The sequence below is a fragment of the Hirundo rustica genome, chromosome 6, assembly GCF_015227805.2.
Source record: "Hirundo rustica isolate bHirRus1 chromosome 6, bHirRus1.pri.v3, whole genome shotgun sequence".
In the NCBI taxonomy this organism is placed as follows: Eukaryota; Metazoa; Chordata; class Aves; order Passeriformes; family Hirundinidae; genus Hirundo; species Hirundo rustica.
The window spans coordinates 47,538,043-47,557,086 of record NC_053455.1 but is presented as its reverse complement, the minus strand read 5'-3'; the positions used below and the strand labels follow the sequence as shown (position 1 = coordinate 47,557,086).

The 19,044-nt window shown below is 51.5% G+C and overlaps 1 protein-coding gene across 1 annotated transcript; it reads left to right on the top strand.

The window, feature by feature from the left end:
- Positions 1-1,971: 1,971 nt before the first annotated feature.
- Positions 1,972-17,749, top strand: CTSD (cathepsin D). The gene is made up of 9 exons (XM_040067119.1): positions 1,972-2,331; positions 2,803-2,959; positions 5,244-5,367; positions 6,982-7,100; positions 10,635-10,834; positions 11,986-12,108; positions 13,208-13,352; positions 14,268-14,366; positions 15,011-17,749. The coding sequence occupies exons 1-9, from the start codon at positions 2,270-2,272 to the stop codon at positions 15,170-15,172; spliced, it is 1,191 nt and encodes a 396-aa protein (XP_039923053.1). The 5' UTR covers positions 1,972-2,269; the 3' UTR covers positions 15,173-17,749.
- The last annotated feature ends 1,295 nt before the right edge of the window (positions 17,750-19,044 follow it).

Here is a 19,044-nt window from a genome sequence, read left to right as displayed (position 1 = left end):
CGGAGTTCTTTACACTGCTGAAGCACTTTGCTGTGCAGTGTGTGATGGTACGTGACTGGTACGGCACACTGTACTCACCGGCCCATCCCTGCCCACTGGAGCCCACTCCATAGCCACGGGATTCTAGCAGACCGCCCAGACTGGAAATGCTTGAGGAGGAGCTACCATAGGTGCCCCAGCCTGGGGGCCAAGCTGCAGGTTGCCAGGCCAGCTACAGTTTCCCAGCCACTTCAAAGAGAAGGGAGGAGGGCTGGTACTTCACTTGCTCTGCTCCAGGAAAGCCTATAAGGGATGTAGGGGAGGCCTGGAGTCAGGACTGTCCTTTTTGTCTGCAAAGAACATTTGTAAAGGAGCCCTTTCAGGAGGGTGGGTTTGCTTGGATGGCGCCACGGTTGGGCTGGTTTATGTCTGACCCACACCTGCATGAGAGCATCCAGGGGAACGAGAGGAGGAGATCGGTGAGATGGAGCCCAACGGCAGCAGCAGAGCAGCAGTAGAGATGCCTCTGGGGTCAGGCTACCGGTGCTGCAGACCCACTATGCCTTGGCCCTTTGCCTGAATGAGCCACACACAATTTTGCTGAGTCACACAGTGCCTCAGGCTGGGAGGGAAGTGGGTTTTGCTGACTCATGGTCAGTGGCACTCAGCTTGACCACACACCCGCAGGGGCAGGAGGGAAGCAGGTGCTGGCCAAAATAACGGGACCCACCAGGTTCAACCAATGCCTCCAGTGATCGCTCCAGAAAACCTCATCCCAATGGCAGCTGTGTCCCACAGGGAGGTGGCAGGTTTCCTGAAGCCCATCAGCTTGACCAAGATGTGGCAATTTGGAGAGCTTGTGGGACAAGATACAGCCCAAGGCAGAAATGCCCTCTAAAAATACTTGGGATGGATCACGGTTAAGGGGAACCAGGGCAGCAGGATCCTGTGCAAGGCCATGGGAGAATGGAAGAGGCTTAGCGACGGAGTGTGGGAAAGAGATGGTGCAAGTGAGGTTTCAGTGACATGACCAAGCAATTTTACAGAAGTTACATGAGCACAAATGTGACGGGAGGGGGACAGGAAACTCATTGCAAAGCTAGAGCCCTGCCACTCCAGCAGTGCCCAGCTCATCCCACAGGCTGCTGCCTTCCCATCCCTATGACTGGGAATAAGCAGGAGCAGAAAACAAGCCCCCACCCCCAGCCCTCAGGACTTGGAAAGGAAAATGTCTGTAAATCCGATTAAATTTTCATTGGTTTTCCAGCAGGTCTCGTGGCTCTGTAGAAGCTCTGTGGGGCAAACTGGGCAGAGATTAGCTATGGCCTCCTGAGATGGAGTGGGGTGACACCTCTGAACCACGTTATGACACTTTGCTGGTGGTGAAGAGCCCATCCCAGTACTCCTTGATGCTCAGTCTGCATTTTGAGGAAGGGGCAGACCTCAGGACTGTTGGTGGCCGGTGTCCATCGGGCTCTGCCCTGCACCAGCAGGATTCTCGATGGCTGCAGGTGGCCCAATGCCACCACAGTGCATTTTGAGGGGTGGCAGATATGGCTTGGCATCCCCCCACCCCGGCCCCCACCGCACCTCCCAAAAAAGCTGTGGCCTAGAATATGCCCATCTTCCCCAGAAACGCCCAGCTCGGAGGGATTGGAAGGATGAGTCCCCCAAACTGGAGGTGCCTGGGGCCAGCAGAAACACGGGACTGGGGGATGGCCACGGCCCCCCTGGGCGGGAGTGCACGATGAAACCCCCGTGGTGACAGCGGGTGGGTGGCCGAGGTCCGTAAGCAGCCGAGCCCCGCGAGGAACTCGGGGTCTGCTGCCTGGGGCTGCGCGTGTGTCCCGCGTCCCCCCTGCCCCGCTCCCCTGGGAGAACAAAGGCCAGATAATCTGGAAAGAACAAAAAAAACCCCAGGCCAGCAGAAGGAAGTTAACGGCAGTCCAGAAGGAGCACGCACGGCCGGGCAGGCATCTCGTGACTAATTTCGTGGTGTTTATTCCCCTTTCCCGGGGGCTGAGTCACGGCCCGAGGCGCCGGGGGTCAGCCCCGGGGGGGCCGCGAGGCGGAGCCCCCGGCCCCGCGCCCGCTCCCCGCCCCGGCCCGCCCTCACGTGACGCCGCCGGTTGCAATTTTAGACCGTCAGCTGACTCCAGAAATCCGTGGAGAGGGCCCGCTCTGCCTACAAAAACACGGACGGAAAGCGGGAGAGGTGTCGCGGCCTCTTAGCGTCGGGACCTCCAGCCTCTGACCCCTCGCCGCCGCCGCCAGAAGCGCCATCGCCGCCATGGGCCCCCGCGGCCTCCTCCTGCTGCTCGCCCTGGCCGGGTCCTGCGCCGCCCTCATCAGGTGAGAGGAGGGGGTTCCTCAGGGGCTGCTGAGCCCCCCGGGTTGCGGGGACATGGGAAAAGCACACCCGGTGCTGCTGCAGCGGTGGCGTCCGAGCTCCTCTCACAGCCCTCCATAGGGGGTAGCTCCCCCTCCATCACAGCAAGGAGGGGAAGGTTCGGAACACACACACACGTCAGCCCCCCCCCCGGCCCCCATCTTGCGCCTGGAGGGGCCTCGACCCAGCTTCCCCTACACTTGGTGACCTCTGGCAGCCCCCCGGCCTTTCCCCTTGTCCTCCGGCTCTGGGAAAAACACTGAACGCAGCACGGCGAGGGGGATCTAGCGTCGGGTGCTGGCAGGAGCCCAAACCTCACCCACCTCGTACTGCCGTGTCCCCTGTTTTGAGTGGAGCCCTGCTGCCCCCCTTCTTTAGGTGTCCCTCCCCTACACTCCCCCTTTAACAGGTGTGTGTTTGCCGTCCCCACACAGGATCCCCCTCACCAAGTTCCCTTCCATGCGGCGGATCCTAAGAGAGGCAGGCAGTGAGATTCCAGATATGAATGCCATCACCCAGGCCATCAAGTACAAGCTGGGCTTTGCCGAGGAGGGTAAACCCACTCCGGAGATTTTGAAGAACTATATGGATGTGAGTAACACCCCCATGCAAACCATGCCCTGCACTGCAGTGGACCCCAGCACAATGTTGGGCAAGTGGCTGTCACTTGTAGGGGTACCCATCCCAGAGGGTGGTGAGACATGCCAGCCTCCCACTAGCCAGGAAGGCAAAGGAGGGAGAGATGTTGATCCTGTAGGACAGATTCATGCACCCCCATGGCCTAGTGAGTGGTGCCAAAAGGTGCTTCGCATCATTACTAAATTAAAAATACTAATACTAGTAATTATAATAACAGCAAACATCCCACTGCCACCCAAGCAGGAGCTTTTCGGTTTGTGACCTATTTCCTTTCCCCTTTGTCACTAATCAACAATCATAAATAGGGGCCTGCTCACTTACAATCCTTCCTATCATCTTCTGGCCGTGTGGACTCTGCTTCTGGCAAGACAGGGGCATAAAAACCATGCTCCACTCCTTGAGGTGTTGGGGCCTAAATGAGTGAGCACAGGATATTGGAAGAGGACTCAGATTCGGTACTAGCTTATTATGGGACTGCAGTTGCAGGACCCTTCCTCTCACTATCCTTCATCTTCTGCACTGCCTTGGGAAAAGCCACCCTGTACCTCCACTTTCATCTCAGCAACTTAGGGGGCAAAGGGACCTGTGTGGTGGCGGAAGGAGAAGCCAGATAAAGGACATGAAGTTTGCCCTTGCCCTGTCCTGCCAGACACTTGTGGGGTTTACTATTTCAGGGTTCCTTACCGGGCGATGTAGGATATGAGCATTAGCTGACAAAATAAAGCTGGGTCCACATATTTAGGCATTAATTCAGTGTATATTCCCCCTTCTGCCTTTCCCCAGGGGCTCTTGTCACCCAACCCGCGCCATCCTGTCCTGGGAAGGGCCACCCGTGTTTCAGTTGGCGGTGTTGAAAGCCAGGGCAAGCGGTTTTGTCACAGTGTTGTCTCTTGCAACCACAGCTCAGACCGCCGCTCTGGGCAGCACTGCTTTCCCTTGTCACAGGGGCACCAACCCAACCTGTGGTGGCAGATAAGGGACCACTGGGTCCCTCCCGGCCTGGCTGAAAATACTTTTGCTGCCAAAGGAATTCTTGGGACAAACCCAATAGCCTGCCTCATATGCTTCTGCCAGTCCCTGGGACCCTTCATGGGTCTATGTATGTGACAAACAAAGCCCCTGTACTGGGGGTTAACTTTCAAGCCCCAGCAATAATTGTAGAACCACTGGAAGCAAGTGCTGCCTCCCCATTATGGCTAATTGCAGTGTTGCAATGGATTGTTAATTACTTAGTGAGCAAGCCTCACAAACTAAGTGCACAGGAGGTGAACAGCTTTGATAATTCTGTTTTCTTCCCTCCTCCCCCCCACTTAATTAAGTACACAGGGGGTTTGGAAAGAGTACTGGCTAACTTCCCTTGCTAGCAGCCTTCTCTCCATAACCCTGAACCAGCTGCTCACCAGGCAGGACACAGCTCCCTCCCTGTTTGGGAGGACTGAGCAAAAATGAGTCCATGTAGCATCTGCCTAGCATTCTCTATTCATCCTCTCCTTTGTGAAGAGGGATACCTTTCCAACAACTCAGCCGTTCAGGTTTCTTCCAGTCCCAGCAGAAATGAAGTCTCAGAGCAAAGGGGTATCCATGTATAGCACCTGAGCTATAGGGACTTCTCCCAGTCTTTCACTCTGGAGGCCTAAATCCATCCTGGTGGTGCTGCTCAGGCTCTTTGTTCCCATCACTTCTCCCATATTCCAGCTCTCAAGACTGAGCATTTTTTTATTCCCCTCCATTCGCAGAGCTCACCAGCAAGTGCCAAAACCCCCAGCAGCTGTACCTCCACCTGGAGTGGGCAGTGCTGCTGCTCGCTATAACCCACAGTTTCTCAGCGAACCCACAAGCAAAGCAGCTTCCCAGCCAGTTTCAGCTTTTCAATAACGCAGGTGTTTTGCTTGGCTTCTTTCCATCGTTTTTTCTCTTCCTTGTAGTGAACTGCATGCTAGCCTGCAGACCTTCTCCCTCCTCTTCTTCCCTGTCTCCCTGCCCCTAGTGTCCTCCCCCGCACACACTTGTCCTCGATTTATCCTTTTCACACCCACTGTAATGAGTTCTGAACACTGAAGGGGAGCCTCCCTTCCAAAGGGCAAAGGCTGGGAACCCATCAGTGCCAGAAACCAAGAGGAGGGCAATGTCTAGATAAGAAGCTGATCCTCTCTTCAACTCTAAGAGATTTTTTGATCTTTAATCCCTGCTTTTAGTCAGCTGCCTCAGCTCATGGCTCTCTTCTTCTGCTTTGCAGGCCCAGTATTTTGGTGTGATCGGTATTGGAACACCCCCCCAGAATTTCACCGTGATCTTTGACACTGGCTCCTCCAACCTCTGGGTGCCATCCGTGCACTGTTCCATGTTGGACATCGCCTGCAGTAAGTGTCACGGGTGCCAGAAACTGCTAAACAGCTTCTCCTTCCCTGCAAAACTGCATTGCAAGAGGAGAAACTGTGGCAGCAGCGTGAAATGACTTGCCAGAGGCTGATGGGCTTTTTAGGGTCAGAGCTGGAAATACAATCCCAGCTTCCTGCATCCATCCTTCATTAGTCCTTTCCTGGGTTTTTTCTTTTCCAAGTAACCCCCATACAGGGCCAAATCTTCTCCAACAGCTTCAGCCCTACAGCAGGGGAGCAGCAGCATCACTTGTGATGTTTCTCCCCAAATTATAGACCAATGCTGCTGTTATCCCATTGCGCAAGGCTGACTTTTTTTAAGTCAGCCTCTTGCCAGATCTGATAAAAACTGTCCTAGTTTCTGGTTTATTGCTGCACAGAGCATGTGTGTGCATGTTTATGGAGTTATAATTAACGAGAGCCAGGTAGGCAACAGTGAAATGAGAATGTCTTAGGGACTACAGGGTTTTTTTGGTTTTTTTTATTCTGTGGCATTCCTATGCAGTAAACTTCCACAGCTGAATATGTCAAACCTGGCTATGGCAAAATGCTATTTAAAAGCCACTGGTTGTGCTGCCTAAGCAAAGTGGAGAAACCTGTAGAGTCAACAAATGCAACCATGAAAGGCATTCCACAGTGCTTGTTGAGAGTAGAGTAAGTGGAAATTTGGACTTCTTGTAGACCAACCTTCTTTTTGCATATGTGAAATGAGATTTAGGACACTGACAGGGTGGTGAGGTCCAGACTTGGTATGCCTAGGGGGTTCCTGATTTGTAGCAGGGAGATGGGTTCTCAAGGCAGTGCCTTGGGAGATGCCGGGACCAAAGGGCTTGTTTTATGAATATACAAGGAGCTTAACCTCCTGCCAGACTGGAATCCAAACTGGGATCCAGACAGCCTAGCTGGGAGACTCCTTGTGTATCACTGTCGCTTTGTGTAGAGCTTGGCTGGTTCATCCTCAGCTGCTGTCTGCACCACTCAGCAACTCAGGACTGCGCTGGCCAACTCGTGACTTGGGAGGAGTCTGGGAGGGAGGAATCTGCCTGCCCATAAAACCAGGGATATCCTACAGCTCGCAACCCAGCCAAGGGGAAAAGCAGCTTAGACTAGGGGAAAGCCCTTCTCCTCTGCAAATAAAGGAATATTTTGAATTCTTTCTGTACTAAAAACAACGTATGAAAAATTTCCAGCTGCTCCTAGTAAAAGAAACAGATAAATCCATGAGGTGAAAACGTTCATGCCCACAGCAGACTATATTTAAAGCCACCCTGGTTCTCCATGGCGTGCGGAGGGATACATTTTGCTCTGCTGACTAACACACCACACCAGCCGCATAACCTCTCGGCTTTTAATACCTGGTGGCCAAATCGGATTTAACAGCCTGAATTGGATCTGCCCACCTAATTCCCCAGGCAATGGAAACACTTTGTTAAGCAGTCTGAGCTTGGCAAACTCTGGGTTCAGGCCCACCTTCAAATCATTGAGCGTCCATTTGCTCAGATAAGCTGGATGGTGTGGGGTTAGGTGTTGGAGCACTGTAGCTATAAAGGAGCACTAATGCTGTGCATCCCCTTGTGTCCCCCTTCCCTGTTGCAGTGGTGCACCACAAGTACGACTCCGCTAAATCCAGCACCTACATGAAGAACGGCACCAAGTTTGCCATCCGCTATGGGACAGGGAGCCTTTCCGGCTTCCTCAGCCAAGACGTAGTCACGGTGAGTTACGACTGCCTCCGGCCCGTGCTGCCCCAGACTGCTTTCAGCAGAGTGCTCCGAGCTGTTAGATTTCAATGGGTCTCCTTTCTTGAGTGTCCTACTCATATGGATCATCCTTCAGTGCTGTGTTTCCAAGTCCTCTGAAATGACATGGTAACGACGACTGTTAAGGTAGCAATAACCGTGGCAGGCTGAGAAGAAGGAAGGTATTAATCTGCAGCTCAGCAGGCTGGGAGTGGGGACTGCTCACGTGGTGCCCCTGCAGATGTGGTCTCTGGCCATGCCTCCAACCCTTTTCCTGGTGACCCCAAAATCTTACCAGATCAAGCACATGCCAACACCACTGCACAGACTGCTGGTAGTGCCCAGCTTGTTCTTGGCCAATATCCACATATTAGTGGATGCCCACATGGGCAGCTCCCCAAACACAGACCTGGAAAGGTCTCTTCACTGCCCCATCCTAGTGTCAAGAACTGGTGCTTATGCCTGTAAAGGCTGGGTAACACCCTGGGGGGAGGTTACTCAGCAGTGTTCAGGGTGCAGCTTGAGTTAGCTGGGTGGTGGTTGCTTCACAGTTTGCTTTTCCGCAAGCAAAGGCTGAATTTTCTGTCCTGTGAAGGACAAGTGCCTTTCATGACTTCTTCCCAGGTACAGATGCTCGGGAGAGTTTGCCAGCTGCCAAACCTCAGGTGCATGTGCTGTCAGATGACTCGCTCTCCTGGCAGGGATAAGAGCATATGTTTGCTTTGCAGGGGGGGAGAAACAAAGCAAAAGTTTCAAATAAGCACATAAATCTGGAGATTTGGAGGTTTCTGTTTAGGTTCAGCTGAAAGTATTGGCTTACAAATTTCATCAGAATCAAAAGAAAAATATCCAGGAGAAACTTAAAGTGTGTGACTCTTGCAAGATGCACTCTTTAGCCCATCCTTACAGCATGAAGAATTCAGGCTAACCTGGAAGCATCAGCTGTTTCCTTTATGCTGCATCCAAAGATGGAGCAAAGGGAAACAGCAAATGTCATTGTCCTTAGAAAGTGTGGGCTTAATCCAAGGGCTAAAATGAGTCAGAAATTTGCTGTTTTTTTCTCTTTTTTTGGTTTGTAATTGTCACCTTAATGCCTGTTTGCTAATTAGCTCTCCACTTCCCAGCAGCTCATAAGAATTATTTTGTGCCCCAATTTTTTTGGGAAGTGGGATGGCTCTTGTCAGACAGCACAGCTTGTAGCATTTGGTTTCTGTCTGCACAGAAGCGAGAGAAACCTCTTGCATGGACCTGAGCAGTGTCCCACTTGTAGTAGGCAGGAGCAGGGGTGACTCTGAGGGTCAGGGACCTTCAGCTCAGACACCAGGATGCATCTTCTGATGCATAACATGTTGTAGGCAAGCTCCCAGTCAGGTATAGTCTTGAAAGAAAGGCACTGAAATACCTTTAGGGTGACCCTCTTGGCACCAGCCATTCTGGTGGGTGGAAGCAGCCACAGCAACCTCTGGTAGCACTGACATCTGACCAAAAGATGATTGTTGGCAGGTAGTCCAGAGTCCCTCAGCCCGCTGGGTTTTTTTGGGGTTTTTTTGGGAGGGTGATGAGCTCATGTCAAACAGCCTCTCTCATTCTGTGGAGGAGCGATGCCCTGTAGTGCCGCACTCTGCAGTGCTGCTTGCTCTCCAAAGAGCAGCAGGTTCAGCCAACCCTCTGCTGCTCAGGCATCTCATCTCTTTATCACAGCCCAACCTTGGGATGTCCTTCAAGGACAGCAGCAGAAACTGAGCTGGCCGTGGGGCACAAAAACTCCCATGACTGCAGTGCAGACACGCTGCACAGATTACTTTCCTTGCCTCTCCCTTGTGCCTCTGCACCCCAAGGCCTCGTGCCAAGCTGTGCCATAGAGGCCCTCACCTCTTGGTCTGCCTTTGCCATCCAGTGCCGAACTGCTGGCTGAGGCCACTAACAAGGAGGCCAGGCAGTCTGTGGAGTGCCGACACCTGTCTGCAAACTGCTGGAGGGTGGCCACCACACAGGCATCCACTGGTCATGATTTTTGGTTGCTCAGCGTCAGAGGGAGAGCCCACTGAGACAGAGACAAGGGATCTGTCACCTGGCAGGAGTGCTCTGCTAAGAATGGTCTTGGGTTTCAGCCCTGCTGAGAACCAAGTGCAGACAGGATCTGCTGAGAATCCATGACTGGGCAGAAATTTGCCTCTCCCTTGGAATGTGCAAGCAGAGCAATATTCAAACAATCCTGACACTACGTGTTACCAGTCCATTGCATTTTACTTTTTTTTAAGTAGAAGCTTCATTGAGTTGCTGAGGACCAGCGGTGCCGAGGGGTGGCTTCTGTAAACCTGGAGTGTACAGCTGGGGCAGGCGCTGGCGAGCAGATGCGTTGCCTTGCGCTCTTTCCCCCCACATCCTGCCCTGTGGCTTTTAGCTTTCGCAAGGCTCGATCGCCCTTTCCTAGTGCAATCCTCCAATACCATTAAAGGCAGCACTGCTGTCCCAGCCTTGCACTGTCTAACCCTGGGGGGATATTAGTAATTTACAGGGATCGTTATCTGCCATCAGGTAGGAGAGGCCAGCTTGTGAGTCCAGCCTGGCTCACTACAGGACTGCTAGCTGCAGGCTGAGAGGCTGAAATTGTCCTAGCGTGGATACTAAAACTGCCTGTGGTCAGCCAGAAGCTCACAAGCCTCCTGAACTGCTAGAGCCAGAAGCCAGCAGATGCATCCTACTCCCCATCAGCAAAGCTGTCCTTTCTCTGATCATCTTTCTGGGCATCTGCACTTGGAAGGCGTTTCAGCGTTCCAGTGGGGAATGCCAGTCCTTCTCATGGCTGGCAAGGGAGGTGACCTTTGAATTCTCAGTACTTGGCTTGCTATTTTTGTGCTTCAGGCACAACCTCACTTTCTTGGCTGGGTCTTCTCCCCTTTCACGGGAGGTCTCTGCAGGCTGGTGGCTCCTCCAAGAGATTCAGCAGTATCCTGGGGATGTTTCTTATGTATGGGAGATGACAGGGGTTGTGGGCAGAGGTGAGAGGGATTTGTGCTCCCAGCTGAGGATGGGTACAGCACCCAAGGAGGTAGGATACACAGATGACTTAGAAGAGGTCCAGAGTGGGGAAGAGGTTTAAAGGCACAGGACAATAGCTTTTCAGACTGGAAGGAAATTATGAAGTAGGTGATAGGGGAGGAGATGTAGGAGGGACAAATGGATATGGGTCCTCTGCAAAGAGGAGGGGCTGTAGAACAGCAAGGCTAAAGGGATTCTCCTGCCCTTAGAAGTATGCTGGGCTTTGCAGGGACTCAGGAGGTTCCACTGAACCAGAGTTGCCAGTCTCTTTCCCTGACAAGAGCGCACCAGGGTATCTGGTTTCTGCAGCAGCCCACAAATGGCAGTGGTGAAAGCAGGCAGGAGTGTGAAAGCACACTGAGGGACATGCCACAGCCTATGTTCAGTGAGGTTCCGTTACCACCCAGGTCCCCCTGAGTCAGTTTTCTTTACAATCTGCTTTTCCCTTCCCTCCCCATCTCCCCACAGCTTGGTGACTTGAAAATCCTGGATCAGATCTTTGGGGAGGCCACAAAGCAGCCAGGCATGACATTCATCGCTGCCAAGTTTGATGGCATCCTGGGCCTGGCATTCCCAAGGATCTCTGTGGAGGGCGCCGAGCCTTTCTTCGATAACATCATGAGGCAGAAGCTGGTCGAAAAAAATATGTTCTCTTTCTACCTAAACAGGTAGTGTTGGGTTTGGTGGCACTCGTCTGGTTGTGAGGGCAAGCCCAGTGGGCTTTTCTCTGTTTCTCAGTAACACCTCTTGTCATCTGCTGTTTTACACTCTGGACAGCACTTCCAGTTGGGGAAGTCACAGCAAGTTCTGCTTGCAGGAGTAGTCAGGCCAAAATCTGTTATGTTTTGCTTCTCTGAAGTAAGGAGAAGGAAAGTAGAAATGCAGTTCTTTTATTGATAAAAAGTTGGGTGGATCTGTGACCAGATTTCTTAACTGATGAATAGAAAGAGGATTTCCAGAGGAAAGAGAAATAAAAATAATCAGGGCTGTGATCATGAGAATTGCTGCTACTGCAGTCCCCTTTAGAGAGGTAAACAGCCCCAGTCTGCTGCCAAAATCCATAAGCCATGTGATTACCACCATGTTGCCTCCCAGGCAAGGGTGCTCCCCAACAGTCATCACTAATGAGGAGGCCTGTGCTGTCTCACCACCCTGGGAAATCCTCTGCAGCTGCCAGCACCTTCCCACCCACTGCTGCTCCCCACAGGACACCCCATCGTTTTTCTGGTACTGCAGCAGCGACTCTGAACTACTTCAGCCCAAAAAATAGCACACCAAGAGCAGAGAGCGCAGAGAGGGCTGCTGCTGGCCAGTTAAGCACCAGCCCTCCCCCATCACCATATTTCTTCCCATCTGCTCAGCAGTTAGCTCTTACCTGATGGTAACCTTGAGGACTCACTCCAAGGCTGCTGGTCGGCAGAGTTGAGTGCAGATAACCTAACCCTATATCAGCTGTGTCCAGCCCTGCACAGGCACTTTTTACAAGCTGATGTAGGAGGTTCCTGTGTCAGTCCTCACTTCTCGTTTGCTGTCCCTCTTCCCTGCTGTGAGTTTCTTCAGGTTTCTGTGAGAAAGTACCAGGTGGAAAGCTGCAGGATGCTTTGGCTGGATGAAAATATTCCTATTTCCCCATCCCAGCCTATCTCATAGTATCTGTCCTTATACTGACATAACATAGCACAACATAAGTCATCTGTCTGCAATGCTGTTAATGCTATGCTTCACGTGCAGGCACCCCAGCAGGTATTTTGGGGGGCACTTGAAGCAGGTTGTTCTCTCCCTGCTCTTGATGTTCACAGGTTTGGATATTGTTTTTCAGAGATCCCTCTGGTGACCCTGGTGGTGAGATGGTCCTGGGAGGTACCGACCCCAAGTATTACAAGGGCGAGTTCAGCTGGTTTAATGTCACACGCAAGGCCTACTGGCAGATCCACATGGACTCGTAAGTTCCCCATCCACCTGACTACATGCGTGGGGTCACATGTGCAGGCAGCACATGCCTGAGTCTTGAATGAGACCCTCCTCGGAAAGGAATCATCCCTGCAACACATCCACACTGAAAAAAAGGAGATTAAATCCCACCCTGGGGCTGGCTTGTTTGTCGCTGGAAGGCGACAAAAGGCAGACGCCATAAGGAGATGTTCTGCAAAATCCTTTTCTCTTGTTTATGGCTTCACCCTTGAAAGGATGCCTGCTGCATCCTTGGGAAGTGGAGAAGAATGCCAGCGTGTCCTCCTTGCAGGCAGAGCAAGCCCTGTAGATTAAACCCCAGTTTTGCTCAGCTCTCAGCAAGGCTTGAGCTGCACGGCTGTCCTGCACACAGCTCCGGAGGAGCAGGATGAGGCCTCAGGAAGCCAGCCCTTGACTGAAGGGCACGGTGCAGCAATCAGTGCGCATTGTTGGAGGCAGAGGGGAGGAGAGCAGGCTGAGCTGACGGCCGCCAGCCCCATGGTCTATTCTGAGCTCTCCCACGTGATGGGAAGTTAAAAGTGGCCTGTGATCAGAGTGTGTCCTTTTCCTGGGAATTGCATCCCACCCCAGCACGGCGTTTTAGTTCTCATTTTCCCCCAGAGCTGCAGCTTTGGCAAAGTATGGCAGACCTTTGGCTAAAAGGCTTTGTCTTTCTGCACTGCTGTGAAACGCGATGCGGGTGAGGAAGCCAGGCAGCTCCTGGCTTGCCTTTTCTCTGTACAGGAACTCTCTCCTTGCCCACGGCTGTCACACCACCCCCTTAACCCTTTGTTTTTCTGCAGTAGTACAGGCCATAAAAGTCCATGAGTGCAGGTAGCAGGCAGGGTACCCAGGCAGTGTCCAGACTCTCTGCAGAAATGTAGTTACACTTCAAGGCACCTCCTCAGTCACAGGCAGACAACAGGGAGCCAGGAGTCTGTGCATTGAGTTGCTGCTGCATCAGTGTTTCTGAGCATCTGTCTTTCCTGGGTGTCTCTCACGACCCTCCCTTGCCTGCCTGTGTACTGCTTCCTACAGCCTTCACTGGGAGGCCCTTAAGAGTTGTCTGATGTCTGGGCATCTCTCCCCAGGGTGGATGTTGGCAATGGGCCGAGCCTGTGTGAGGGGGGCTGTGAGGCCATCGTGGACACAGGAACGTCACTCATCACTGGCCCCACCAAGGAAGTGAAGAAGATACAGCAGGCCATTGGTGCAAAACCACTCATAAAAGGCGAGGTGAGGCTGGGCTGGAAATGTGGAGGTCTGTGGCCATCGCAGCACCTATGCTTACTCTCTGCTTTATACCCAGATGCTTACTGAGACCCTAGTGTTCTGCTGCCTCTGATCTTTGTTCCCAGCCTGTGCTCCTGGGAAAGCCACTGGCACAGCAGGGACCCCTTCCATCTTTTGACCCTGGATAGCATTCACCACCCTACTCGTACTCGCAGTAGAAAGCCCAGGTCCTGTGAACTTTGGGAAGCTTTGAGTCACCTCTGCCACCCATGTCTGGGAAATGGAAGAGAAGGAATCTGAGTGGCAGCTGAGACAAAGGATTCACATTAATGTGAGTCCAGAGACACTGTAATAAAAGTGAATTTCATGCAAATGGCAACCCTTTGCATGAAAGTTTCCAACTATCAAAGCTAATCTCACAAGACTCTCCCCTCCCTAAAATTGTAGAAGAATATGGATTATAAAGACCCTGTAGAAAAAAATGACCTGCTCTGAAAACCCTTCCAAATCTGTCGTTCATTTCTGCCATATCAGAGACCCCAAGCTGCAGCAACAGTTGGCTTAGACCTGCCATGATCCCCAAGACTTGCCATTGTTAATGAAACTGGCTCTGTCTGTGTACTGGGCCACAGCTGCCTCTGGTAAAAATCCCCAACTGTGCCACATCAGCTCTGGCACCCTGGGACTCAGCAGAACCAATATCTGAATCCAACATCCTTTGGCTCCCTGCCCATCCAATAAAGCCTCTTGCCTCTCAGCTTGGAGCCCTAGGCATGGAGCAGCCTACTTAACCCAGCTTGAGTTTCTGCACCGAGATGAGCTGGTTTTAGGGAAAACCACAGCAAAGATGTGACTGTGCTTGAGGAAGACTGAGAGTGTGGGAGGTCCAATCTAAAGCCTTTACTGTTGCAATTTCAGTATATGGTCCCCTGTGAAAAAGTGCCAACACTGCCTAACGTCACAATGACACTAGGAGGGAAGCCCTTCGTCCTCACAGGAGAACAGTATATCCTCAAGGTATGTCCAGACAGATTTTTCCAGCCTTATGCTTCTTCCCCAAAGCCTGGCTTTTGCTTCCACTGACCAAAACACAAGAGCAGCCAAAGCAGTGCTGGAGCTGGTGCTAGGGAAGAAGTCTGAAAGGTTGGCGTGTCAGGGTGGTGGTGCCGCTGCAGGTAACGTCATCAAAGTCTCACAGGAATAAGACCCTCTGCATAATGCTTGTGAGGGATAGGAGGATGGTCAAGGAAGGGGAGGCAAACGGTTCCATCACTTTATACAAACATTTAGCTCTTTTCTGCTGCATTCTGGTGCCAAGAGACCTTATTATAGCAGAGGCCGCCAGCCTGTCATTTAAGTCATCAGAATAAACTTGCAAGGACCATTTTATGCAGACTTTCATCAGTGGCTCTAATTCAGAGCTGCATGGGCTGGGAGGTTTATGATCATGTGCAGCTTTGCTTGATGTTTCAGTGCTTAAGGGAAGGGGAGCTGGGTTTGGAGTCGTAGAAGCGATGGGTTGGGAGTTGCTTTTGCAATCTCTGGATTCCCATCTGGGAGAGGCTGAAGCAAAGGCAGCCTTGCAGGTGTTCTTGCCAAACCTGCAAGGTGGAGGGACGGGAATGACCTGCTTAAATTGAAGCTCTCACTCTTCTTTCTAGATTGGTGCACAAGGAGAGACTTTATGCATGAGTGGCTTTTCGGGCCTGGACATCCCACCCCCTGGGGGCCCACTCTGGATCCTGGGAGATGTCTTTATTGGACCCTACTACTCTGTCTTTGACCGTGATCACAACCGTGTTGGCTTTGCTCCAAGTGCCTAAACTCCTGACCCCCACTGCCTCTGTCACACACACACAAACACACACACACACGGGAGCCGTAGAGAAAGTTACCAGTATTAGAAACCCAGTGAGTGGAAAGGAAAAAAAAAAAAAAAAAAAAAGAAAAGAAATGGAACTAGATTTAAAATTACATGGAAAATAGTCATTAGTGCCCTGCTAGCTACTTTTTCCACTCTGTTGAGTAAGTGGTGCTGGGAGGTCTCTAGCTCACAACCCCAGCTGGAGTAGTCCCTTGCTTTACTGCTAGGTCTTCCAGTAGTTCTTTTTGAGAATGATTCTCAGAGCTCACATCTCCCAGTGCTGTTGTCCTTCCTGGAGGGGGGAGCAGCTGGCTGAAGCCAGCCCCTGGCACATCTGTTTGTGCAGAGAGGCTGTGCTACTGCTCTTGGGTTTGGTCTTCTGTGCTGGGGGAGAGGGTCAAGAGAAAGCTGTCTTGCACATTAGTTTTTACTGCTTTTTCACTCATGAAGTGGGGCAGTGGATGGCCTGGGAGAATCTGTCTTTATGGCCCCTCCTTGGCAGGTTGAGGCAGTGACCAGTAGGTCATTTCTCAAGGAGAAATGCTGGCTTGGTCCTCAGAGAGCATGTCCTGGGCTACAGCGATGTGGAGGCATGGTAGTGTGCCCAGGGGATGAGTTTCAGAGCCTGGGGGCTTTGGGGGTGTGTTTTGTTTAGTGACTGCACTAGTGAGAGAGCTGGGAGCCATGATGTTCGCAGGCTTGACACAATGGGACAAGGGTTTGTAGGGGACTCTAGCCAGTGGGATTTTTCAGTCAGTATGAATATTAAGGGAGTCAAGATAGGGTATGATAGGGGTAACTTGAATTCAGGGCCATGAAGGCCCAGCGTTCTGCTGAGCAAAGTCATGTGGCACAGGTTCTCTCGAGTTCAGTGACCTTCTCCCAGGTTCTCCAAACAGCAAATCTTCCCAGCTTCAGCCACAGCCAGTGAGTTGAGAATAGTGTTTCCTGAAGCAGCTAAGCGATCTACAGGCTGAAATCATACTGGTAAAATCCATGTTTGTTAGCCATATAAGAGCTTTTGGAAACATGATTCACAGCGTTTTCAACTGCCCAAAACTCAAGAGACAGTTGGCAGAGCCAGCAAACCTCCTGGGCAGGAGGATGCCATGGCAGCTGCTGGACTTGCATTCACTTTCCCTGCTGCCCTGTCCCAAAATCCAACTGCTTTTAACACCATCTGCACCTGCTTTCCACTTAACTAATGCTGGTGAGCTCTGTTCATGTCCAGCTGTATTGCAGAGAGACTGAGGCACAATCCTTCAGATTTAGCTGATGTTGCTGTTCACAGAGATCTTCCCAGAGAGTTGGGATCTGCACGTGTGGAGCCACTTGCTGGGCTGGAACTGGTAGACAAACAGTGGTGGAGCTGGGAGGATGATAAAATGAGTTTTAAGCAGTACTGGAAAGCAGAAGAGAGCCTGCCAAGAATTCCAGCCCCTGTGCTGGGAGTAAAAGACTCTCTTCATGTTCCCAGTGTGCTGGATCAGGTCTTGAAATTAAAGGAGTGGCAGCAGATAAGGAGCAAAGCTGTGAGTGGCAAAAGGATAAGATCAGCAGCAGCCATGACCCCAGACGAGGCTAAACGGATGGCAAAATCCTGGCTACCCAAAATTCGCTGATAATCCTGCCAGCACTAGCAGTGGGGCCAGGAATTTTTTTTTGAGAAAGGTCTTTGGGCAGTGAGTGAATAGATGGTTTTGCCCAGTGAAATAAATTTGGCTTTATAACCATGCTTCACCTTGGAGGGGTCTGGCATGGACAGTGGGGACAGGCGTAGGCACACATGGGACACATGCATTGTTCCCTACAGCCCCAGATGTGACAAATGCTGCTCCCCAAAGCTTGCTTCTGCCTCGTAATCTTCACCTGGAGTTCTGTATCTGGACACCAAAGGACATCTGTTTTAGACTGGCCAGAGAACAATAGCATGTTACCAAAAGAAAAAAAGCTTCCAGTAGCTGCTCCCAAATTAGCAAATTTTCAGCATCTCTCCAGAGATCTTCAATTTCATACCAGTTAAGTTCCCAGAGCTCCTCCAAGTCCTTACTACATCATTTCCCAGCCTCAGGATTTCTTCAGCATGGGGAGACAGAGTTGGCCTCTTGAATACCTGCTGAACAGACCTGATGTGAGGGGAAAGCTTGACATGGACCTGACTGGATTTTGAACATCTTCAGCACCAGATTTAAGTGGGAGCCCTGGAGCCGTGGCTGTGCTGGGCATGCGCTGCCCCTGCCACCTGCGTGGTCCCGGCATGGTAACTCCAGGTGGGCTGATGGCTGTCAGCTGGCAGGAGGCAGCTGCCTGGGGAAAGCATGGCCCAGAGTGATGCCCTGAGTGACACACTGTAGGATAGACTGGAGGACCAGTTCACTGCAGTCTTCCCTGAATGGGTCTCCTCCCCTTGTTCTTTTATTTGCATTTTTAAACCCATCTCTAATCGTGTGACTGGTTTTTTAAAATTATTTTGCTGTCAGAATTAATTGTCTCTTCATAGATAATTGAAAAGAAAATACAGTATTTTCCCCTTTAACTCTGAGAGTCGTCTTTCCTTTTGCAGTTTGAGATGCCAAACTTTGTGGGTGTGCAGAGACTGTGTCTCCCTGACTGATTGTCCCTGAACATCTCGTTGCCCTCTTGTGTGGACTCGTGTGTTTCAAAGGGGCTCCTCCCCTTCTCTCTGATAAGGAAAAATGCTAAGACCCCGTTGGATTTGTCTTTTTCAACAGATTAAAACATAACTCAGCCTCTGCAAGGTGACATGACAATGCCACCTGCATGACCCAGCACCACTGGGGCAGTGGGCACTCCAAGCATCCCTGCTAGCCTACAGCCTTCTAGGGCCACACCTTCCCAGCTGAGTATCGCCAAGGTTAGTCCATTAACAGGGAACTCAGGCTGTCCCCTGGTCGTCTGGACCAGTTAGAACCAGCTCCTGCTTCGGATTAGAGCAAGTTCGTGCTTAGGATTTGGAGTAGTCCTGTAGCAGCCAAAGTAGAGCTTCAGTTTCTAAGTTTGGCCTAAAATCAACTAAGGTGTGAAGTCTGGGGAAGTCCCGCAGCCCAGTGATGAACACGGTGTAGGGTTTTTTCAACCGTGTAGGAAAAATCCATCCCTCTTGCCTAGCTGTGTAATTTTTAGTCCTAGCACTGCTGTATGGGAGGTGGAGACTCTGAAGCGGAATGAAGGCCCCATGTGCCAGGTGGAAGATAAGAGCTAATCCCTACTTTGAAAAAAGCATCATCTACATAAGCAAGATGGATGCAGCCAAGTCCCATCCCATCTTCTGAGCACAGATCTAAGCACACAGCTTAGCTGATTTCCCTGCTGGTATGTCCTGAGCCTCTGTTCCCCCGGGATGCTTAAATTCCCCAATCAGCTGTTCTCCTAGGTTAAAGAGATGGATTTAACCCAAAAGGGCTGGCTGGATCCTGAAAACCACTCATGCAGCCCACTGTTCCTCAATAGTCCAAGGGGAGAACAAGTCATCTGCCGCCAAATATTTATTGACAGGAATATGAGGGTCTTGTTTCTGTTGAAGGGGTTCTGCCTAAGTCTTCAATCATGCCTTGTGTGCTGAACGTTACATCCCAGTGAGAACAAATACAACCTTGATCTTGGCCAAGAGCAGGAAAAGCCAAGAGACAGAACTGCCCACTCACGCTTTTCCAGCAGGGAGCAAAGGACACCCTGCTCTGGGAGCCTCCTGAATGCAGCCCCACACTGTCTTGCCCAGAAAGTCCTCAGGTTTACTTCAAGCCCCCCTGTTTACTGCACCGTCTCTGCAGAATTCCATGCACATGACAATTTGGTATTTCACTCTTCATT

Bases quoted from the DNA above. Each gene is read 5' to 3' on its own strand.
- CTSD (XM_040067119.1), top strand. From the start codon at position 2,270: ATGGGCCCCCGCGGCCTCCTCCTGCTGCTCGCCCTGGCCGGGTCCTGC. The intron at 2,960-5,243 runs GTGAGTAACACC...TCTGCTTTGCAG, and splicing joins TTTTGAAGAACTATATGGAT to GCCCAGTATTTTGGTGTGAT. The intron at 5,368-6,981 runs GTAAGTGTCACG...TCCCTGTTGCAG, and splicing joins CATGTTGGACATCGCCTGCA to TGGTGCACCACAAGTACGAC.